The sequence below is a fragment of the Ovis aries genome, chromosome 13 (genome assembly GCF_016772045.2).
Source record: "Ovis aries strain OAR_USU_Benz2616 breed Rambouillet chromosome 13, ARS-UI_Ramb_v3.0, whole genome shotgun sequence".
Classification (NCBI taxonomy): domain Eukaryota; kingdom Metazoa; phylum Chordata; class Mammalia; order Artiodactyla; family Bovidae; genus Ovis; species Ovis aries.
Window position 1 is genome coordinate 39,339,822 of NC_056066.1, and position 18,934 is coordinate 39,358,755.

The 18,934-nt window shown below is 44.5% G+C and overlaps 1 protein-coding gene across 1 annotated transcript in view; it reads left to right on the plus strand.

Annotated features, from left to right (window-relative positions):
• Window positions 1-18,934, plus strand: part of CFAP61 (cilia and flagella associated protein 61) — a 250,124-nt gene that overhangs the window by 154,787 nt on the left and 76,403 nt on the right. The window contains exons 19-20 of the mRNA XM_060397508.1: window positions 10,431-10,529; window positions 16,147-16,311. Of these exons, the coding sequence (XP_060253491.1) occupies window positions 10,431-10,529; window positions 16,147-16,311 (264 nt within the window). The remainder of the gene's footprint in view (window positions 1-10,430; window positions 10,530-16,146; window positions 16,312-18,934) is intronic.

The following is an 18,934-nucleotide window of genomic DNA, read 5'->3' on the forward strand; positions in this document are numbered from 1 at the left end:
ATCAGGGTATTTTCCAACGAGTCAGTTCTTCGCATCAGGTGGCCAAAGTACTGGAGTTTCAGCTTTAGCAGCATTCCTTCCAAAGAACATCCAGGACCAATCTCCTTTAGAATGGACTGGTTGGATCTCCTTGCAGTCCTAGGGACTCTCAAGAGTCTTCTCCAACACCACAGTTCAAAAGCATCAATTCTTCAGGACTCAGCTTTCTTTATAGTCCAGCTCTCACATCCATACATGACCAGTGGAAAAACCATAGCTTTAACTAGACAGACCTTTGTGGCAAAGTAATGTCTCTGCTTTTTAATATACCATCTAAGATATGGTCGTAACTTTTCTTCCAAGGAGCAAGCATCTTTTAATTTCATGGCTGCAGTCACCATCTGCAGTGATTTTGGAGCCCCCCAAAATAAAGTCTCTCACCGTTTCCATTGTTTTCCCATCTATTTGCCATGAAGGGGTGGGACCAGATGCCATGATCTTAGTAGAAATGTAAAGTTTTAAGCCAACTTTTTCTCACTCCTCATTCGCTTTCATCAAGTGGCTCTTTAGTTCTTTGCTTTCTGCCATAAGTGTGACATCATCTGCATATCTGAGGTTATTGATATTTCTCCTGGCAATCTTGATTTCAGCTTGTGTTTCATCCATCCCAGCGTTTCTCATGATGTACTCTGCATATAAGTTAAATAAGCAGGGTCACAAAATACAGCTTTGACATATTCCTTTCCCGATTTGGAACCAGTCTGTTTTTCCATGTCCAGTTCTAACTGTTGCTTCTTGACCTGCATACAGATTTCTCAGGAGGCAGGTCACATGGTCTGGTGTTCCCATCTCTTGAAGAATTTTCCACAGTTTCTTGTGATCCACACAGTCAAAGGCGTTGGCATAGTCAGTAAAGCAGAAATAGATGTTTTTCTGGAACTCTCTTGCTTTTTCTTTGATCCAACGGATGTTGGCAATCTGATCTCTGGTTCCTCTGCCTTTTCTAAATCCAATTTGAACATCTGGAAGTTCACAGTTCATGTACTGTTGAAGCGTGGCTTGGAGCATTTTGATCACTACTTTGCTAGCATGTGAGATGAGTGTAAGTGTGCAGTAGTTTGAGAATACTTTGGCATTGCCTTTCTTTGGGATTGGAATGAAAACTGACCTTTTCCAGTCCTGTGGCCATTGCTGAGTTTTCCAAATTTGCTGGCATATTGAGTACAGTATTTTCACAGCATCATCTTTTAGGATTTGAAATAGCTCAACTGGAATTCCACCACCTCCACTAGCTTTGTTCATAGTGATGCTTCCTAAGGCCCACTTGACTTCACATTCCAGGATTTCTGGCTCTAGGTGAGTGATCACACCATTGTGATTATCTGAGTCATGAAGATCTTCTTTGTTTAGTTCTTCTGTGTATTGTTGCCACTTCTATCTACTTAATATCTTCTGCTTCTGTTAGGTCCATACCATTTCTGTCCTTTATTGAGCCCATCTTTGCATGAAATGTTCCCTTGGTATCTCTAATTTTCTTGAAGAGATCTCTAGTCTTTCCCATTCTATTGATTTCCTCTATTTCTTTGCATTGATCACCGAGGAAGGCTTTCTTATCTCTCCTTGCTATTCTTTGGAACTCTGCATTCAAGTGGGTATATATTTCCTTTTCTCTTTTGCCTTTTGCTTCTCTTCTTTTCACAGCTATTTGTAAGGCCTCCTTAGACAACCATTTTGCCTTTCTTTTCTCGGGGATGGCCTTGATCACTGCCTCCTGTACAATGTCGTGAACCTCCTTCCACAGTTTTTCAGGCACTCTATCAGATTTGACCCCTTGAATTTATTTCTCACTTCCACTGTATAATCATAAGGGATTTGATTTAGGTCATACCTGAATGTTCTAGTTGTTTTCCCTACTTTCTTCAATTTAAGTCTGAATTTGGCAATAAAGGAGTTCATGATCTGAGCCACAGTCAGCTCCCATTCTTGTTTTTGCTGACTGTATGGAGCTTCTCCATCTTGGGCTGCAAAGAATGTAATCAATCTGATTTCAGTATTGACCATCCGGTGATGTCCATGTGTAGAGTCTTCTCTTGTGTTGTTGGAAGAGGCTGTTTGCTATGACCAGTACATTCTCTTGGCAAACCTCTATTAGCCTTTGCCCTGCTTTATTCTGCACACCAAGGCCAAATTTGCCTGTTACCCCAGGTATTTCTTGACTTCCTACTTTTGCATTGTAGTCCCCTATAAGAAAAAGGACATTTTGGGGGGGTTTTAGTTCTAGAAGATCTTGTAGGTCTTCACTGAACCATTCAACTTCAGCTTCTTCAGCATTACTGGTCAGGACATAGACTTGGATTAGCATGATATTGAATGGTTTGCCTTGGAAACAGAGATCATTCTGTTGTTTTTGAGACTGTATCCAAATACTGCATTTCAGACTGTTTTGTTGACTATGATGGCTACTCCGTTTCTTCTAAGGGATTCTTGCCCACAGTAGTAAATATAATGGTCCTCTGAGTTAAATTCACCCATTCCAGTCCATTTTAGTTCACTGATTCCTAAAATGTTGATGTTCACTCTTGCCATCTCCTGTTTGACCACTTCCAATTTGCCTTGATTCATGGACCTAACATTACAGATTCCTATGCAATATTGCTCTTTACAGCATTAGACTTTACTTCCATCACCAGTCACATCCACAACTGGGTTTTTGCTCTGGCTCTATCTCTTCATTCTTTTTGGAGTTATTTCTCCACTGATCTCTAGTAGCTTATTGGACACCTGCCGACCTGGGGAATTCATCTTTCAGTGTCCTATCTTTTTGCCTTTTCATAGTGTTCATGGGGTTCTAAAGACAAGAATTCTGAAGTGGTTTGCCATTTCCTTCTCCAGTGGACCATGTTTTGTTTGCCTCTTATCCTTCTCCATCAGAGGGCAGACAGAATGAAAACCACAATCATAGAAAACTAACCAGTCTGATCACATGGACCACAGCCTTATCTAACTATAATCCATGCCTTGTAGGGCCACCCAAGATGGACAGGTCATGGTGGAGAGTTCTGACAAAAACATGGTCCACTGGAGAAGGGAATGACATTTTTACTTCATGTATGTAGAGAGGAAAACATCTTAAATCATTTCCTCTAAATCATAAAGCAAAACTCAATTTTATTTTGTTATTTTCGTTGGAACTCCCATATTTTGTTCTCATTTGTTCAACGGACATTTCAAGCATTATATTCATTTTCTTTTTTTTTTGGTGAGGATTATGTTTTAACCTTCATGCACAGATACATAAGCTTTTCCTCTGAGATCGTGCTCCCCAAATCTCCCCCGCCCAACTCCCCTTATCCTAACCACCAGCCTTACTCCACTGCCAGGTCCCTGGAGAATCCACAGAGCACCAAGGTCATGCCAGGCAGGCTGTTGTGCCTAATTGTGGATCCACTGTTGATAAGAGATCCTTGAGCCCACACACAAGCCTGGATGCAGGCAGGTTTAAGCAACTTCTTCCTTGGCCTTTTCCTCTGGGCTCCATCCTGGTTCCTCCAGGGGCTTCCAGGAGCAGGGGAGACATGTAGGATGGCATCCACTCGGTGAAGGCTGACTGCGTCCCTTTTCAAAGGGCTTAGGGTCATTGATCACAGGCTACTACCCATCCAGTTTTCCCCGGGGGTCAGAGTGTGCCGTTACCAACAGCTTTGTGGCCACACAGGCAGCTGCTGTGTGTCATTGTCACTCACACAACAAAAATGAAGTCAGTGGCCAAGGACATTGTCCAAAAGTCTCTTTTGTGATCTAAGCAGAAAAAAATATTGCAGAAGGAACTTAAGCATTTTCCAAAGGAAAAGCTAGATTCTCTTAAGAGGTTCTCTACTCATAAGAAAGATTTTGCTTCGATTTGCTTTCTCCCTGTAGTTTTCCTCTCATATGGGAAGTCCACATAACTCCTATCTTTGAAATTCCATCATTTTATTCATTTTGTGAAATTACGTGGTATCATTAAGACCAGATTAAGTGTGAGTTATTCTTGGACTAGTCAAATGTGCAGCTAGGTTAAATATCCATCTCGAGCTGGGATTCACTGTTCAATTGGCACGTATTTTTGTCATTGTGCTGAGCAATTCAGAAAGCAGAGATTTTAGTAAATTAAATTGTAGCATTTAGATTGATATGGGATAATTGGTTTCCCTCCACATTATCTGTTTGTTTGAATAAAACCATTAATGGAAACGGTTAATTAAATTACTTGCTTTGGTTGTCCTAATTTGCACCCCCCCCCCAAGGAAATCAGCAAAAACATAAAAATAAAAAAATTATACGCATTCACTGGCAGGTTGACAGGTTTCTACTGCCCAGAAGGGTAAGCAACCTGAGAAGCATTGTGTTTCTTTTATCGTGTTCACCATAACTTGGCAATGTGACCCTCTTTATGTGAAGGATAAGAATGTTTAGACCTAATTCTGTAGCTGTCCTTCCAAAGCATGGAACGAAACGCAATACCTTTTACTTATTTCCCTGGATACTCTAATCCCTCCCTGCCTCACAAGTGTCTTTGAGCCCTTCCTCCCTCTGTATCCACAGCAACATGAAATCCCACTGGAATTATCTGCTGTGAAAATGCAGGTGCACTTGTTTAATGTTTCATTGGCCTGAGCACTTCACTCGAACTTTTTTTTTTTTTGGTTCCATGACATGATGACCTTTGATTTCAGAGTGGAGGGCTCACAGTGATGCTAGATTTTGTTTTCACGCATAAAGCCGATAGAGTGAGACCCAAGATAGTGCCTTTTCCGAGGTGCCACTGCTTCTGCCACATGTCCATACCCAAATGCCCCTGTGATCCCCTCTTCTGTGTGCAGGAACTTTTTAAATATTGAATATTGAAATAATATTGAATTTTGAATATTGAAAGAATAAAAGCCTTAAATGTTTTATCCCCATATTTCATCTGAAGAAAAGCTAAGATCTATATGTATGTGATAAAAAGTATGGTGATTGTGGACTGATACTCTTGTGAAAGTTGCTCAGTTGTGTCTGACTCTTGGCAACCCCAGGGACTGTAGCCTGCCAGGCTCTTCTGTCCATGGGATTATTCAGGCAAGAATACTGGAGTGGGTTGCCATTTCTTTCTCCAGGGGATCTTCCCAACGTGGGAATCGAAACCAGGTCTCCCACATTGCTGGTGGATTATTTACTGTCTGAGCCACCATAACTATCTAAGAGTATTTTATAACTCTCTCAGAGTATTCTAAGAGTACCTAAGAGTACTATAACTAAGAATATTATGACTATCTAAGTGCCATCACTTCATGGGAAATAGATGGGGAAACAGTGGAAACAGTGTCAGACTTTATTTTTCGGGGCTCCAAAATCACTGCAGATGGTGATTGCAGCCATGAATTTAAAAGACACTTACTCCTTGGAAGAAAAGTTATGACCAACCTACATACCATATTAAAAAGCAGAGACATTACTTTGCCAACAAAGGTCCATCTAGTCAAGGCTATGGTTTTTCCAGTGGTCGTGTATGGATGTGAGAGTTGGACTGTAAAGAAAGCTGAGTGCCAAAGAATTGATGCTTTTGAACTGTGATGTTGGAGAAGGCTCTTGAGAGTCCCTTGGACTGCAAGGAGATCCAACCAGTCCATTCTGAAGGAGATCAGCCCTGGGATTTCTTTGGAAGGAATGATGCTAAAGTTGAAACTCTGGTACTTTGGCCACCTCATGTGAAGAGTTGACTCATTGGAAAAGACTCTGACGCTGGGAGGGATTGGGGCAGGAGGAAAAGGGGACGACAGAGGATGAGATGGCTGGATGGCATCACTGACTCGATGGACATGAGTTTGAGTGAACTCCAGGAATTGGTGATGGATAGGGAGGCCTGGCGTGCTGCAGTTCATGGGGTCGCAAAAACTCAGACTGAGCAACTGAACTGAACTGAACTGAACTGAAGAGTATCTTATACTCAGTTATAAATTTAAGAAATTAAATATTTGGATGTTTCTAAATCAGGATGACTGAGATAGCTATCACAGAAAGATATGAGGTTAGAGATAAAATGGAAATGCTGGTGGTAATTTCATATAAAGGCGTGAAAGAGGCAGGAACTTCATGGAACAGCAAGAAGATTGACTTTCAAAGAAGAGTGGGAAGGCAAGGTTATGCCGCAAACATAGGAACTGAGATACCATGCTCATGAATTTGAACTTAATGTTTTGGTCATAAAAATAATTAACATGCATTGAAAATGTTCAGTGTAGCAGGAAATATTCTCAGCATTTTATAGGTGCTATTTAATCTCATCCTCACATCGCTCATATGAGGAATAAGGCTTTATTATTTTCATTTCACAGGCCAGAAACTGAGCCACAGAAAGGTTGAATAACTTGCCTGAGGCCAAAGAGCTAGAAAGTGCTCCAGACAGGAGTCCAGTAAGACAATCTGACCCGTGACCCCATGGTCCTAGCCACACTGCTCTGCATTCACCAAAGTGTTGAGCAGACATGGGGACTTTAAGCCAGGAACAATTGAGCTTGGATTTAATTTAAAAAGAGTTCCCAGGAAGATAGACAGGAGAGATACTTGTGCCAGAGAGACTAACCCTGGGACTGTTTTCTCTAGGCAAGAAGGTGAGCTAAGGCAGTGTGTCCTGGGAATGGCAGGTGTCGGGTGTTCAAGAGACGTGGACAATGCAAACATAACTGGACGTTATGTTTGGGAGGGAGGGTAGGAGCCCCAGGTTCCTAACTTAAGAGGTGGTCTGTTGACCATGTCTTTGATGAAGGTGAAAGAGAAGTGGGATGGGGCCACAGGCCTGTTGTTTGGACACATACTGGATTTAGTATGCCTGTGGAGTGGCCACATTAGGACTGATGGGCATCTGGAAATTAGATTTCTAGCTCAGAAAAAAAAAAAAGGTATAATTTAAAGACGTAAGATGAAGTCATGGTGGTCAGTTCCATCACCTGGTCAATCCCAGGCTGAGCATGGAGCCTGGGAAGCTTGGCAAAGGGTAGTTGGGCCATGAGGAGATGGTGAAGAAAGCAGTCTTCAAGGAGAACCTCAAGGCAGTGCCGTCTCAGATTGAGAGTTCTATATGTTAGCTCCTGGACGGGGCCTCCTCCATGGACCCACCCGTCCCTATTTCCTCCAGCTTTCCCTCCTCAGAATTACCATCAGCAGTGGCACCTTACCCACCATTGCTAGTCCATGGGTGAGCCCCAGAACCCTGCACACATCTCTGCCTTTCTTCAGTCAAACCCCCTGTGGAGTCAATTGTCCACTTCCTGCCTGGACCCTGGATAATATGAGGATCTTCCCTCATTCCCACCCACCATTCCTTTACAAGTCAGTGCATAGAGACTTCTAGCTGCTGCCCAGTATTTATTCTGTACTTTGCCTTGATAACAGAACCCTGGGCAGAGTGGTTCTTGGAAAACCCAGTGTGTTTCTCTTTGAAAACCCACGTTTCCCAGCCTCCCTTGCTGCTACGTACGGCCATGTCACCAAGTTCTGCTGTGTCAGTGGACACACCACGTGAGACTTTCAGGGAAGCTCCTTAAAGAGCAGCCCTGTCTACCCATTCCTCCTCCCTTCTGCCTATAATGTGGATGTGGGGTGGATGTGATGGCTGGACTCCAGGAGCCGCCTTGGGCCTGAGGTGACTTTAGGAATGGAAGACGCACACTGAGAAGCAGAGAAGCAGGGTCTGCTGACAGCATAGCTCCACCTTATCAGCACGAGACAGGTCACTTTCAGGCTTCTTAAGTACAGTTAAAAGAGAAATTTGCTGGGAGAGGCAGGAGGGGAGCTTGAAGAGGAGACAGGATTAATGGGAGACCTCTCTCTTCTGAATCGGAGGGGGAAGGAAGATTGCTCTTGTTGGAGTATGTGGAGCTCACAAAAAGGGAAATGGGGGAGGGGTCCTGCCAGGGGGGCTTCTTTTCTGTTTTCCTTATGACATGGGAGGTGTTCTCAGTTGAAAATGAGAAAGGGCATAGTAAGGAGAATGATAAAGGGTGAAATGGCAATCCTGAAGAGTGGATGAGGAGTCAGAGAAGCCACAAGGAAGACCGCAGAAGGAATTTGGCTGAGGCTAAAGCAGAGGAGTAAATAAAAATAGATAAAAATTAATGAACAGATAAAAATTAAGAAAATGCTCCTCCTCTAATCTTTTGTTGAAACCTTTAACTGTGTAATATAATTCTGGGTAATGTAGGGCAGTAATTTGGCAAATTAAGGTCATTCTACAAGTGGTCCATGTTGTTGCTTCAAATTATTCAGTGCCAAAGAGATTGTTTTTGTTGTAAAAGATATCGCTGAATAATCACTAAGCCTCCTATTCACATAGAGATGTGAAAGAGGCCTGCATATAGATGTTATTTATATAACATAAACCATATTTTGATCACTTAGCCTCCAAAGCCCAAATAAATTTTGACCACATGTGAGTATAAACACATATTATTATTTGCATTTTCCGTTAAATGGTAAGAAATCAAAGGCCTATGATTGGTGTGTTTGCAGACTGGCCGCCCTAAGTAGTTGGGGTTAATTGTAACCTTTATGTTATTTGAATGGATTCAAAATTATTACTGTTAGAGGATAGATGTTCTTGGTTTTCTTTGTATCAAATAAGAATATTCGCCTTTAAATGACACACATCCCTAGAGACTTTAGAGCAGACCCTTTCATAATATTTAGCTACTTTTAAATGTCAGGTGCAGTTGAATTTATTCCATTGCCGGCCATGTGTGCCTTCACCAAAAGGCTCCGGCTTTTAATGGTGCTTAACAGATTGTCAGCAAATTGATAGCATTTCCACGTTTGGAAGTTTTCCAGTTCCCTCCTGGGTAAGGAGGGCGGGTGTTCTTCTCTCACTTGGAGATGGTTTCTTTTTTGGCGTTCGTTGGTGTAAGGGGAGGGGTGAACCAAGAAGATATTTTTAGGGAAAAAAAATACGTTCCTTGTCCTGCTGAAGGCCAGCAGAAGATCAGCCCACCCAGAAAATGTTGCTGACTCTAGCTGGAGGGTAGATCTGCCCAGTAGGAGAGCTGTAAACATTTCAGGGAAACCTAGAGGGAAGGAGCGCTGAGAAGCACCCACTTAACGTGTGTACTGAGTGGACTGCTCACCATCCCCCAGAGCACTGGTCTCCGGGAAACCTGGCTGAATGAATGCAACCGGTGCTACTTGGGGTCAGAAGGCAAGGCTTTCATTTCTGGTCCAGCTGTTTCTGACCTTCCTGACCATGAAGAAATTATCTACCATTTTCAACCTTGATTTTCTTCAGTCTGAAATACAGATAAATGCAAACCTGCCTCCCGCCCCCGGCAGAATTTGTCTTGAAGATTAATCTCTATGACGATGCCCATAAGCGCACCTTGAGCCCTGGAAAGCCTGATGTGAATAAATACAAGGTAGCTTTGCTCTCGAAAGGAATCCTCCAGCATTCTCCCCTCTGTGATGCTGTGGCCTCCTGATTTGAGTAGCTACAAACATCTGAAAGTCATAAATCTATTGTTGACTGTGGGAATTAGATGACCTTTGCATCCCTGTCCACAGTTTGGGGTCTTACAGGGCAGTGGAGACCAAGGTTAGGTGAGAAGATGCTGGAGCCAAACGACATAGTTCACATCCTACCTCCAGACTTCCTGGGTGTACTGTCTTTGGCAAATCGCTTTGCCTCCGTTCCACACAGTAAAGTCAGGGTAGTAATAGTACTGCTTCAAGGACTTGGGGAGGGCCTCGCAGAACCCCTGAGTGCAAGCACTCAGCAAGTTTTCACTGTGGTGGTTAGGGTTCCATGCCGTTTCTCAGAAGTTATCTGAAACTCAAACTTTGCTTGTGTGTGTGTGTGCGCGTGCGCACGCACACGCTTAGTTGCTCAGTCGTGTCAGACTCTTTGCGACCCCATGGACTATAACCCACCAGGCTCCTCTGTTCATGGGGATTCTCCAGTCAGGAGTACTGGAGTGAGTTGCCATGCCTTCCTCCAGGGGATTTTCCCAACCCAGGGATTGAACCCAGGTCTCACACATTACATGTGGATTCTTTACCATCTGAACCACGAGGGAAGCCCATGTATACTGGAGTGGGTAGCCTATCCCTTCTCCAGGAGATCTTCCCAACTTTGACTTATACTAAATCTACCCGCTTCCTCCTAATTTGGAGTTTGATTTTGTTTTACTCTGAAAAGCAAATTTTTAAAAATTAATGTTCTGTCTTCACTGGCCAGCAGTTTGGGAAGTTCCTGTCATTAGCTGTTCCAATGCCCTCTTTCTCCTTTAAATGGTTGGTTCTCTTGAAAGGTTTTTGCAAAAAGAGTTGCTACGGTCAAAGAAAGCAGCAACAATTAGAAGACTTGTGAAATAAGGTTCAATTGAATTACAATGAACTTTCACAGAATTGTGCTTTACCTTTTTTTTTTTCTTCTTCTTTCTCCTTAGCTCTCATCTGAAGTTCAGTAATCTCACCTTGATTTCAACCTACGGACTCCCAGGAAAAAAACTTCTGGGGAATGAACAAAGGAAATTTTTAGCAAATGAGTATGAATTTCATTTTCTAAAATGTATTTTATATGAGCATACAGATGATTTACAATGTTGTATTAGTTTCAGGTGTACAGCACAGTGATTCATTTATACTTATATCCATTCTTTTTTAGATTCTTTTCCCATATAGTTATTACAGAATATTGAGTAGAGTCCCCTGTGTTGTCCTTGTTAATTATCTATTTTGTATATGGTAGTATCTGTTTATCCCAAACTCCCAGTTTATCCTTCCCCTGCTTTTTCATACTGAAGCCTAAATGCCCTCATTTATGTGCGGTCCTCTTTCTGCTAAACAGTAGAAAAGGGAAGTGGTGGGCTTTTTTTGTGGGTTCAGACACTCTTTAGGAGATGCAAACGCAAGTTCAGAGTGAATGGCAGGGTTGGGAGGATGCTGGCCTGTTCCAGACATATGGGACGAGTCTGCTGACCCAGACACCACCTACACTCAGGTTCTGAGTGACTCTCCAGGGCAGGGGAGCTTGGTGACCGTACTTGCATCAGAACAGGCAACCCGCTGAAAGGAGCTAAAGGCTGGGTGCCTCCCTGGGGTGAGGGTCTCAGACCCACCCAGCCCTCTAACACCCGAGGTTGATGAAGCAAAGGTCTTTGGAGCGATCAAGGCAAGCGTCAATGTTTCTGTCCCCACAGAATCAGTCTTAAGACAACATCCTTTCTAGAAAATGCCATTTCATTATCACTCAGCTTCCACTCATTTTAATTTCCTGAGCAAAGCGTGAGTACAGGCATGATTAGGCTCCCTACCTCTAGAAACAATGTCCCTGTTTCGCCAGGAAGGAGGGAGGAAATTGTTCTCAGTGGGGGTTGTGGGGGTGTTAATTTTAGACCCATGAAGAAGGATCCTCTTTCCTCTGTGAAAAAGGCTGATTTTGCTGTCAAACAGTGACAAAAACAGCAGCCACCTTGCCAGCAGAACCAGGCTCATTTTGACCCAGTACTTTTAAAACCAGACTATAAACTTCGGAGTTTTGGTAAGGACATCACCAGAGAGCACCGTCAGAAGGGGTCTGGGTTTGGAGCCAGGTCGACGGAGGTTAAAATTCTGCCCCCACCACAAAGGGGACTTCATCTCTCTGTGCTTTGAGGGATTTGACTGTAGATTGTGCTTGGCTAAACCAGGCTCACTGGAGTTTTGGGTTAAAATCAGTCTAACGCCAAGTTCTGGCTGAGCGAGGACAGTCAATCCATTCACACGCCTTCCCTCACTTTCTGTCTTTCCAAATGACACAATTCCCGGGAAATACCGGTGTTCCCAATCATTGTCTCACGAGGAATGTAATTCAGTCAGCGTGGCCAAGGTTTCCTGTCAGTCTCCAGGCCAGGTGTGTTTCAGAAGAGAGCAGAGAGATAGTGACACTCTGCTGGCCTGATTCTGCGGGGACCTGCATGTGGCTAGCACTCGGTCACCTGGTGCCTCTGCCCCTGTTCTTCACCCCCATCCATGCTATCGGCCCAGTTGCCAGAAACACTGCAAAAACGTGAATCAGATCATGTCAACTCACCAGCAGCCAGGAGCTGCTCTGTCCAGCGTGGCAACCGCGAGCCACATGTGGCTGCTTAAGTTTCAATTAATTACAGTTCAAGGGGATTAAGGTTCAGCCCTTCAATTACTTGAGCCACTTTTCAAGTGGCTGACTAGCCGCGTGTAACTCATAGCTCTCCTATCAGACAGGCCAGCTGCAGAAGGATTCTGTCATCACAGAAAGTTCCATATGCTCCATCTAATCTGAAGCCTGTCCTTTTCTGCTGACACCTCTAACCCCCTCTTTTAATATGTTTGCACTTGTTCTCTCCACTGTAGCCTCACCAGCCTCCTTGATGATTCTTGAACACAAGAGGCAAGTCCCCACCTTGGAGGTCTTTGCTCCCTGGTGGCTCAAATGGTAAAGAATCTGCCTGCATTGCAGGAGACCCAGGTTCGATCCCTCGTTTGGGAGGATCCCCGGAGAAGGGCATGGCAACCCACTCCAGTACTCTTATCTGGAGAATTCCATGGACAGAGGAGCCTGGTGGGCTACAGTTCATGGGGTTGCAGAGTTGGACACCACTGAGCGACTTACATTTTTCCACGAGACCCATTCTGACCACCCAATTGTCTGCAACCAATTCTCCAGGACACTCCAGTCCTTTTCCTCTGTTGTTTTCCTTATTACTGAAATCCTTGTAAATACACAGTTTGCCTTTAAAATGGTTGATTCTGAATCCTTCAGCTATATTGCAAACTCCACAAGGGCCGGAATGTTTTGCCTTTTTGTTCGCTGATGGGTCCCAGTGTCTGGGACAATGTTCGACACTTAGCAGGTGCTCAGTAAATTATGTCAAATGGATGATGGATACCTTCAAAAAGTACCTACCAAAGTCCCCTCCACCAGGGTGTAGATAGGGGCTAGATAACACAGCCATATAAGATGCTTCTGGATGCGGACCAGCATGTTATCCTAACCCACAGAAGCTACAACTAGAAACAGCAACAGGATGCTGCCTTTCAAATGGTCCTCAGATCACGATATAGGAAACTTTCTGATCATGGAGTTAAAAAATAGCAAGTGTGCTGACATCTGTAAATCTAATTATTCAAATTCCTCCTGCTAAATATTGGGTTGGCCAAGATGTTCAATTGGGTTTTTCCATACTAGCTCCTGGAAAAACTTGAATGAACCTTTTGACCAACCCAATACAAATTCTGAACTTTTCCATAACCAGTGTTTGGATTTATTATTGCCATTATTATTTTTTGAAGAGCCATGTTTTGTTCCCTTGCCCCATGCTCCCACACCGTCCAGCCTCTGGTGGAAGTGCTAATGACTTACCCAGGATGCAGCAGAAAGGAGGGCACTGGGAGGGAGGGGGAACAGGCAGAGGGAGAACGCCTCTAACTGGACGATCCGCTCTGAACCACTGAAGGGTAATTACGATGCTCCTTCTTCCGGGAGTGTCACAATAAACCCTCCTGAAAACCTCTGAGGTCCTTTCCGATCCTGTAGGGTTTTAATTCCATGAAATGCAAGTCTTCACCACACTTACATTTATTATTCCCCTGGAGTTCACTCCTAATTTTGCACCTGGGACCTTAGGCTAAGACTTCCGATCTCTAGGTTTGAGGTCACTGCAACTTTGAGCCAGCTGGCCACTCTGTATTTCTACTCCCCGCCCCCCTCCTTATTACCTGTCTCCAGAATGTTCTATGAAGACAAATTTTCACATTATTTCTGTGTCAGGGTCAAGCTCCCTTGAGAAACATGAAGTTCCATGGACCTCCCTTCTTTGGTTTCTTCTCTGTCTCCCAGAGAACCCTGGTGGAGATATTTCTCTGGTCTCCAAGCCTTGAGATGGTCCCTGCCATGTGAGAATCTTAATAATCATTTACTCTGCTTAGGAAATAATTTTACAGGCAGAACACTTACAGCCTCCAGTATCTAGCTTCACCTACCTGATGGGTGAATTAAAGGAGATCCAGAATAGTTTATAATATCCAAAACGGATGGGCATCACCTGCCCAGTGATGTCCTAAACTGAGAAATGTCATTCTGTGTGGTCACAGGCTGTAAAAGGAAGCATCCCACATTTTCCATGCTTCCTGAGGTTCCCTAAAGCCCCAGTGTTTCTGAGTGCCAGCCTGCTGGACAGAGCTTCAGATCTGAGCTCTGAGATATGAATTCTGAAATTATGAACACTGCTGACCGACTATCATTAAAAATGGCATTCATCTTAGCCTTTCCCAAATTTCTCCTGAGAACTTGCATCTTTGAGCAGATCCTCATGTGACAAATCCCTGTGCGTTAATGAAATTTAATTTTTTTCCCATCTTGGATGGCTGACAGTACCACTCTCTTAGGAATGGATGATGTCGCAAGTAGCAACAGGCCTTCATGGGTCTCTTCGTGAATGTACGAAATCAATGAAACATCCTGCTTTCCTATAAAGCTACCAACATGGCTTTTTAAAAAAGAATTTCATCTCACTATCTGTTATTTTCCTGTGACAGGTCAGCCCCCTATTTTCTTTTCTTATTAAGAAGAAATTTTCTTGTTTTTTTAAGTGTTGTTGCATGGAGAGATACAAAGCCCAGACTCGCTTCTCTTTCACAGGCCCCATAACAGGGTCTAATGTGTATCCATTACCAGGGTTCTTTTTGTGTGGTGCGAGCAGACTCTACACATGGATCAAAAAGAAAAAATGTTCTCCCATTACCACTTCAGAACCCTGTTTGCCTCGAAGCAGAGTAAACAGGGTTGTGTATTGTTAACATTATCTGGACTAATACTCCTCACATATGCATCCCACTTGACCAGACAGCATCTCGTACATTCTCATGCCCATCCCTCACAACCCTCGAGGCGGGTGAGGAGGGGTCATTGTCTCCTGCTCAGAGGTGGAGATGGTGAAGTTCTGAAAACGGGTGTAGAGTCCCCAGTTTCCTTGGCAACAGAGCAGGAACACAGACCCTGGCTCGGGGAACACAGACCCTGGCTGTTTAGACCCGGGTTTAAACAGACTCAGTTTTCTGCTCTTCTGCATTCTCGGTCTTCAGAACAGGATTATTAAAACATCCTGTACCTGAGGGTCATGCCCTCCAGAAGATTCTGGAAAGAACCCTTATAGAAATCTAAATAATCCCAAAGCCACAGGAAATCTACTTTTCTCCCATTACAGTGTTGTGTTCATCCTCAAATAGAACCCAGAGAAGCAAACCCGTCCATCCTGGACCTGCTCTTATGGAAGCAGAGGTCCCTATAAATCACCTTTGTTGTTAGGAGGGACTCCCCAAAGTCCCCAAGGATTGTACTGGGTGCAAACATAATTCCCCAATTGACACCTTCTTTAAATAAAATGTGTTTTGTTGTTTGAGCATGAAACCATACGCTTATTCTGGATATGAGTCATTTATCAAAAAGCCTTCGCACACGGGCATGGTTCTCTGTATTCTGGACCTCGACCCCTGCCTTTAGGGATCCTCAGGTGTCACTTTCTTCATCCTCATTCACTCCGAGTCTGTGGTCAATATGACAAGATGACAGTTGTCAATATGACAGTTCAACAACTAAAGTAAATTTGCACCGGCCATGCATTGGAAGGAAAGTGAAAATGAAGTCTCTCAGTCATGTCCGACTCTGCGACCCCATGGCCTGTAGCCTACCAGGCTTCTCAGTCCATGGGATTTTCCAGGCAAGAATACTGGAGTGGGTTGCCATTTCCTTCTCCAGGAGATCTTCCCCACCCAGGGATTGAACCCGGGTTTCCCTCATTGTAGGCAGACGCTTTACCATCTGAGCTACCATGCATTGGAAGGAAGAGTATTAGAAATGATTACACACACACACACACACACACACACACACACACACGGGCGTGCATGCACCCTCCCTGGAGTGGACTGGCCTACCCCAAGCAAAACAATTTAGCTTTAATAGGAAGATGTCAATTGGCTTCTAAATGTTTCACGAGGACAAATCTAGACTGCCCAGGTCCTGGTGAGTTCTCAGCAAGAGCACGGGCTCGGCCCACCAGGGGCCCTGAACCAGCTCACTAGATGTCTCATTAATGCTCGCTGTCAGCTGCTCAAATGTCACTGATGGAGCCTCTCTCTCTGCAGCCACTGCTATAATGACAGAGATCATGAACTGATGTCGCTGTGCTCCTGGGTCAACGTGGTGGCTGCTAGGATGACTGCCATAGACCGAGCAGCCAAGCAGGTCATTGTTTCGAGAGAGAAAGTCGTGCTCTACGACCACCTCATCCTCTGCACCGGACGGCAGTACCAGGGAAGCTCTCGCGGGCTGAGGGAAGCGGGGTGGGGGGACGGGTCACAGGGTGGCTGGGCCCACATCCCAGGGCCAAGAGTGTGCCTCCCACCTGCACACGTGACCAGAACTGGGCCCTCCTGGAAACCCGCTCCAAGAAAGCATTCTTCCCAAGGATGAAAACCACAGCAAACTGAAGAAATGGCATCCTTGACGCTGTGGTCCCAAAGCGGAACACTTGCCACTCACCAGAGCAGAATCCAGACACAGCCTGTCATGCATCTACAGGAAATTAACTTTGCCTCAACAGCCTACAGCTTCCCTGATGGTTTGGACGGTGAAGAATCCACCTGCAATGCGGGAGACCTGGGTCCAATCCCTGGGTCCAGAAGATCCCCTGGAGGAGGGAATGTCAATCCACTCCAGTATCCTTGCCTGGAAAATCCCGTGGACAGAGGAGCCTGGTGGACTGCAGTCCATGGGGTTGCAAAGAGTCAGACGCAACTAAGCAACTAACACTTTCAAGAGCCTAACATTTGGCGATGGTGCCAGGTTTACAAGAAAGTATTTCAGACACACACACTTTGTGTCACCCTTGTGGTATTGTGTGTCTTGGTTACAAAACTCTAGGGAGTGTGGCTGGTGGCTTACCTGGTGACCATGCTCTCCATCTGGGTTAAATTCTCAAACTGTACTCGAGGAGAATGCTCCAGGATGTGACTGAAGCTGAGTTTGAACCTTCTCACTCTGCAGTAGCATTTTGTGCAGAAATAGGTCATCTCTTTGATGGAAAGAGATTTAGATGATGGAGTCTTTTTGTTACATTTCCCCCAAGGAACTGGATAGGCTCCAAGTTGGGTTTGTATGGAGTTATCCACCCCCTCCACCATGTCCCATGCAAACACTGGTCGTATTTTCCTGGTGCTGTCCCAGGCTACCATGGGGATTCACTCATGCTTGAGCTGGTGGTCATGGTGAGGACAGACAGCCTGGCAACCCTGAGCATCACTTACTTCTATCACTGAGCCCCAGTTACTGGTTGAGTGCACCTAGGGCACTTTTGAAATAAACCCAGGCTGGGCCCTGCCCCCAAGGGCTTTGTTTTAATTATTCCAAGGTGAGTGGGACCCAGTCATCAGTATATTTTTTGAAGCTTCCTGTTGATTCTTTTTTTAAAAAAAAATTAATCAATTTAATTGGAGGATAATTACTTTACAACATGTGATGGTCTTTGCCATACATCAACATGAATCAGCCACAGGTATACACGTATCCCCCCACCCTGAAGCCCCCTCCCACCTCCTTCCCCACCCTCTGGGTTGTCCCAGAGCACCGGCTTTGGGTGCCCTGCTTCATGCATTGAACTTACACTGATTTGAGGCTAGGTTGGAGAACTATGGACTCGAACATTCTAGAACCTCATCTTACTTTAGAGCAGCGCTTCTCCAGCTGTCATATGCACACACATCCCCTGTGCATCTCGTTAAAATGCAGATGCCAGCAGGTGGTGGGGTGGGGGAGGGTGTGGCTGAGAAACCTCAGTTCTGACTTGTTTCCAGGTGAGGCCAAGGCTGTCAAGGGAACCCCTGATGGTCCAGCTCGGATCAGCCTCTGAGTGATGTCTTTTCTTCCTACCTCCTCCTCCCCTTCTGCTTCTCCTCCTCCTTTTAAAGAAATCCAGTTCTCAAAGTGTAGAAAAGGATTTTTTTTCTGGATTTTTATTTATAAAAATAAACGAGGTCCTTAAATATTCCTCTTTTTTGAACATGAAATCAGAAGAAGACACCAAGCACACCTCTGTCCCCTGCCTCACCCCAGAGCTCCAGCTGCGCCCTGTGACCGTGGGCTTGGGAAAATGTGAGAGGAGGCCCGGCCAGCTGTCCAGAGTCTCGGGCGCCTGCCCATGTGTGCCCAGCTGCCCCACGGCTTTCGTCTGTGGCACATTAAGCTCTTGCCCTTTTTACACCAGGCAACATGAAATGAAGAAGTGATCAAGAGTGTTCCAATTTAATTTTTCCAGAAGGACATGAAAACTAAAGGTACATAAACTGACATTTTTTTAAAGGCAGCTGAATTCATTGGGCGCTTCCAGCTGTTATTTCTCTCCCTAGTTCCTTCTCATACAGTCTCTCATGATTTTGTCCCAATGCTGTGATTTAAAAAAAAATACTAACAAACTGACGAAAGTAAGACTATATGTTATATCTGTTATAAAATAGAATTAAAAACCTTAACCTCTAATCTGATTTGTAAATGGCAAGGGTCAGTCTAAAATATCGTGCAATATTTTTGATATCCACATCCACCACACCTTTTTTTCTAATGAGAAAATCCGTGCTCAAGCTACACTGTGCTACAGGGTTTTGCATGAGGAGGGCTGGTCTCTACTTTCAAGCCCTCTCTCCAGGGTCAGCCGTTCCAAGGCATTTCCGTTATTCAGTCTTATGGGTTGCTCCCCAGAACTCACAAAAATGTGTTTGTAGTTTTCCCCTTGATCGGTCGACTTCTGGTATGACCTATGGCCTTTCTATTTTAGAAGACGAAGATTTTTCTGGTTCACATTCAGCCCCCTCTAACCCCACCCCCACAAAGCCCATGTATGGATTGGTTATTTTGATTGCTGAGCACACACTGGTTCTG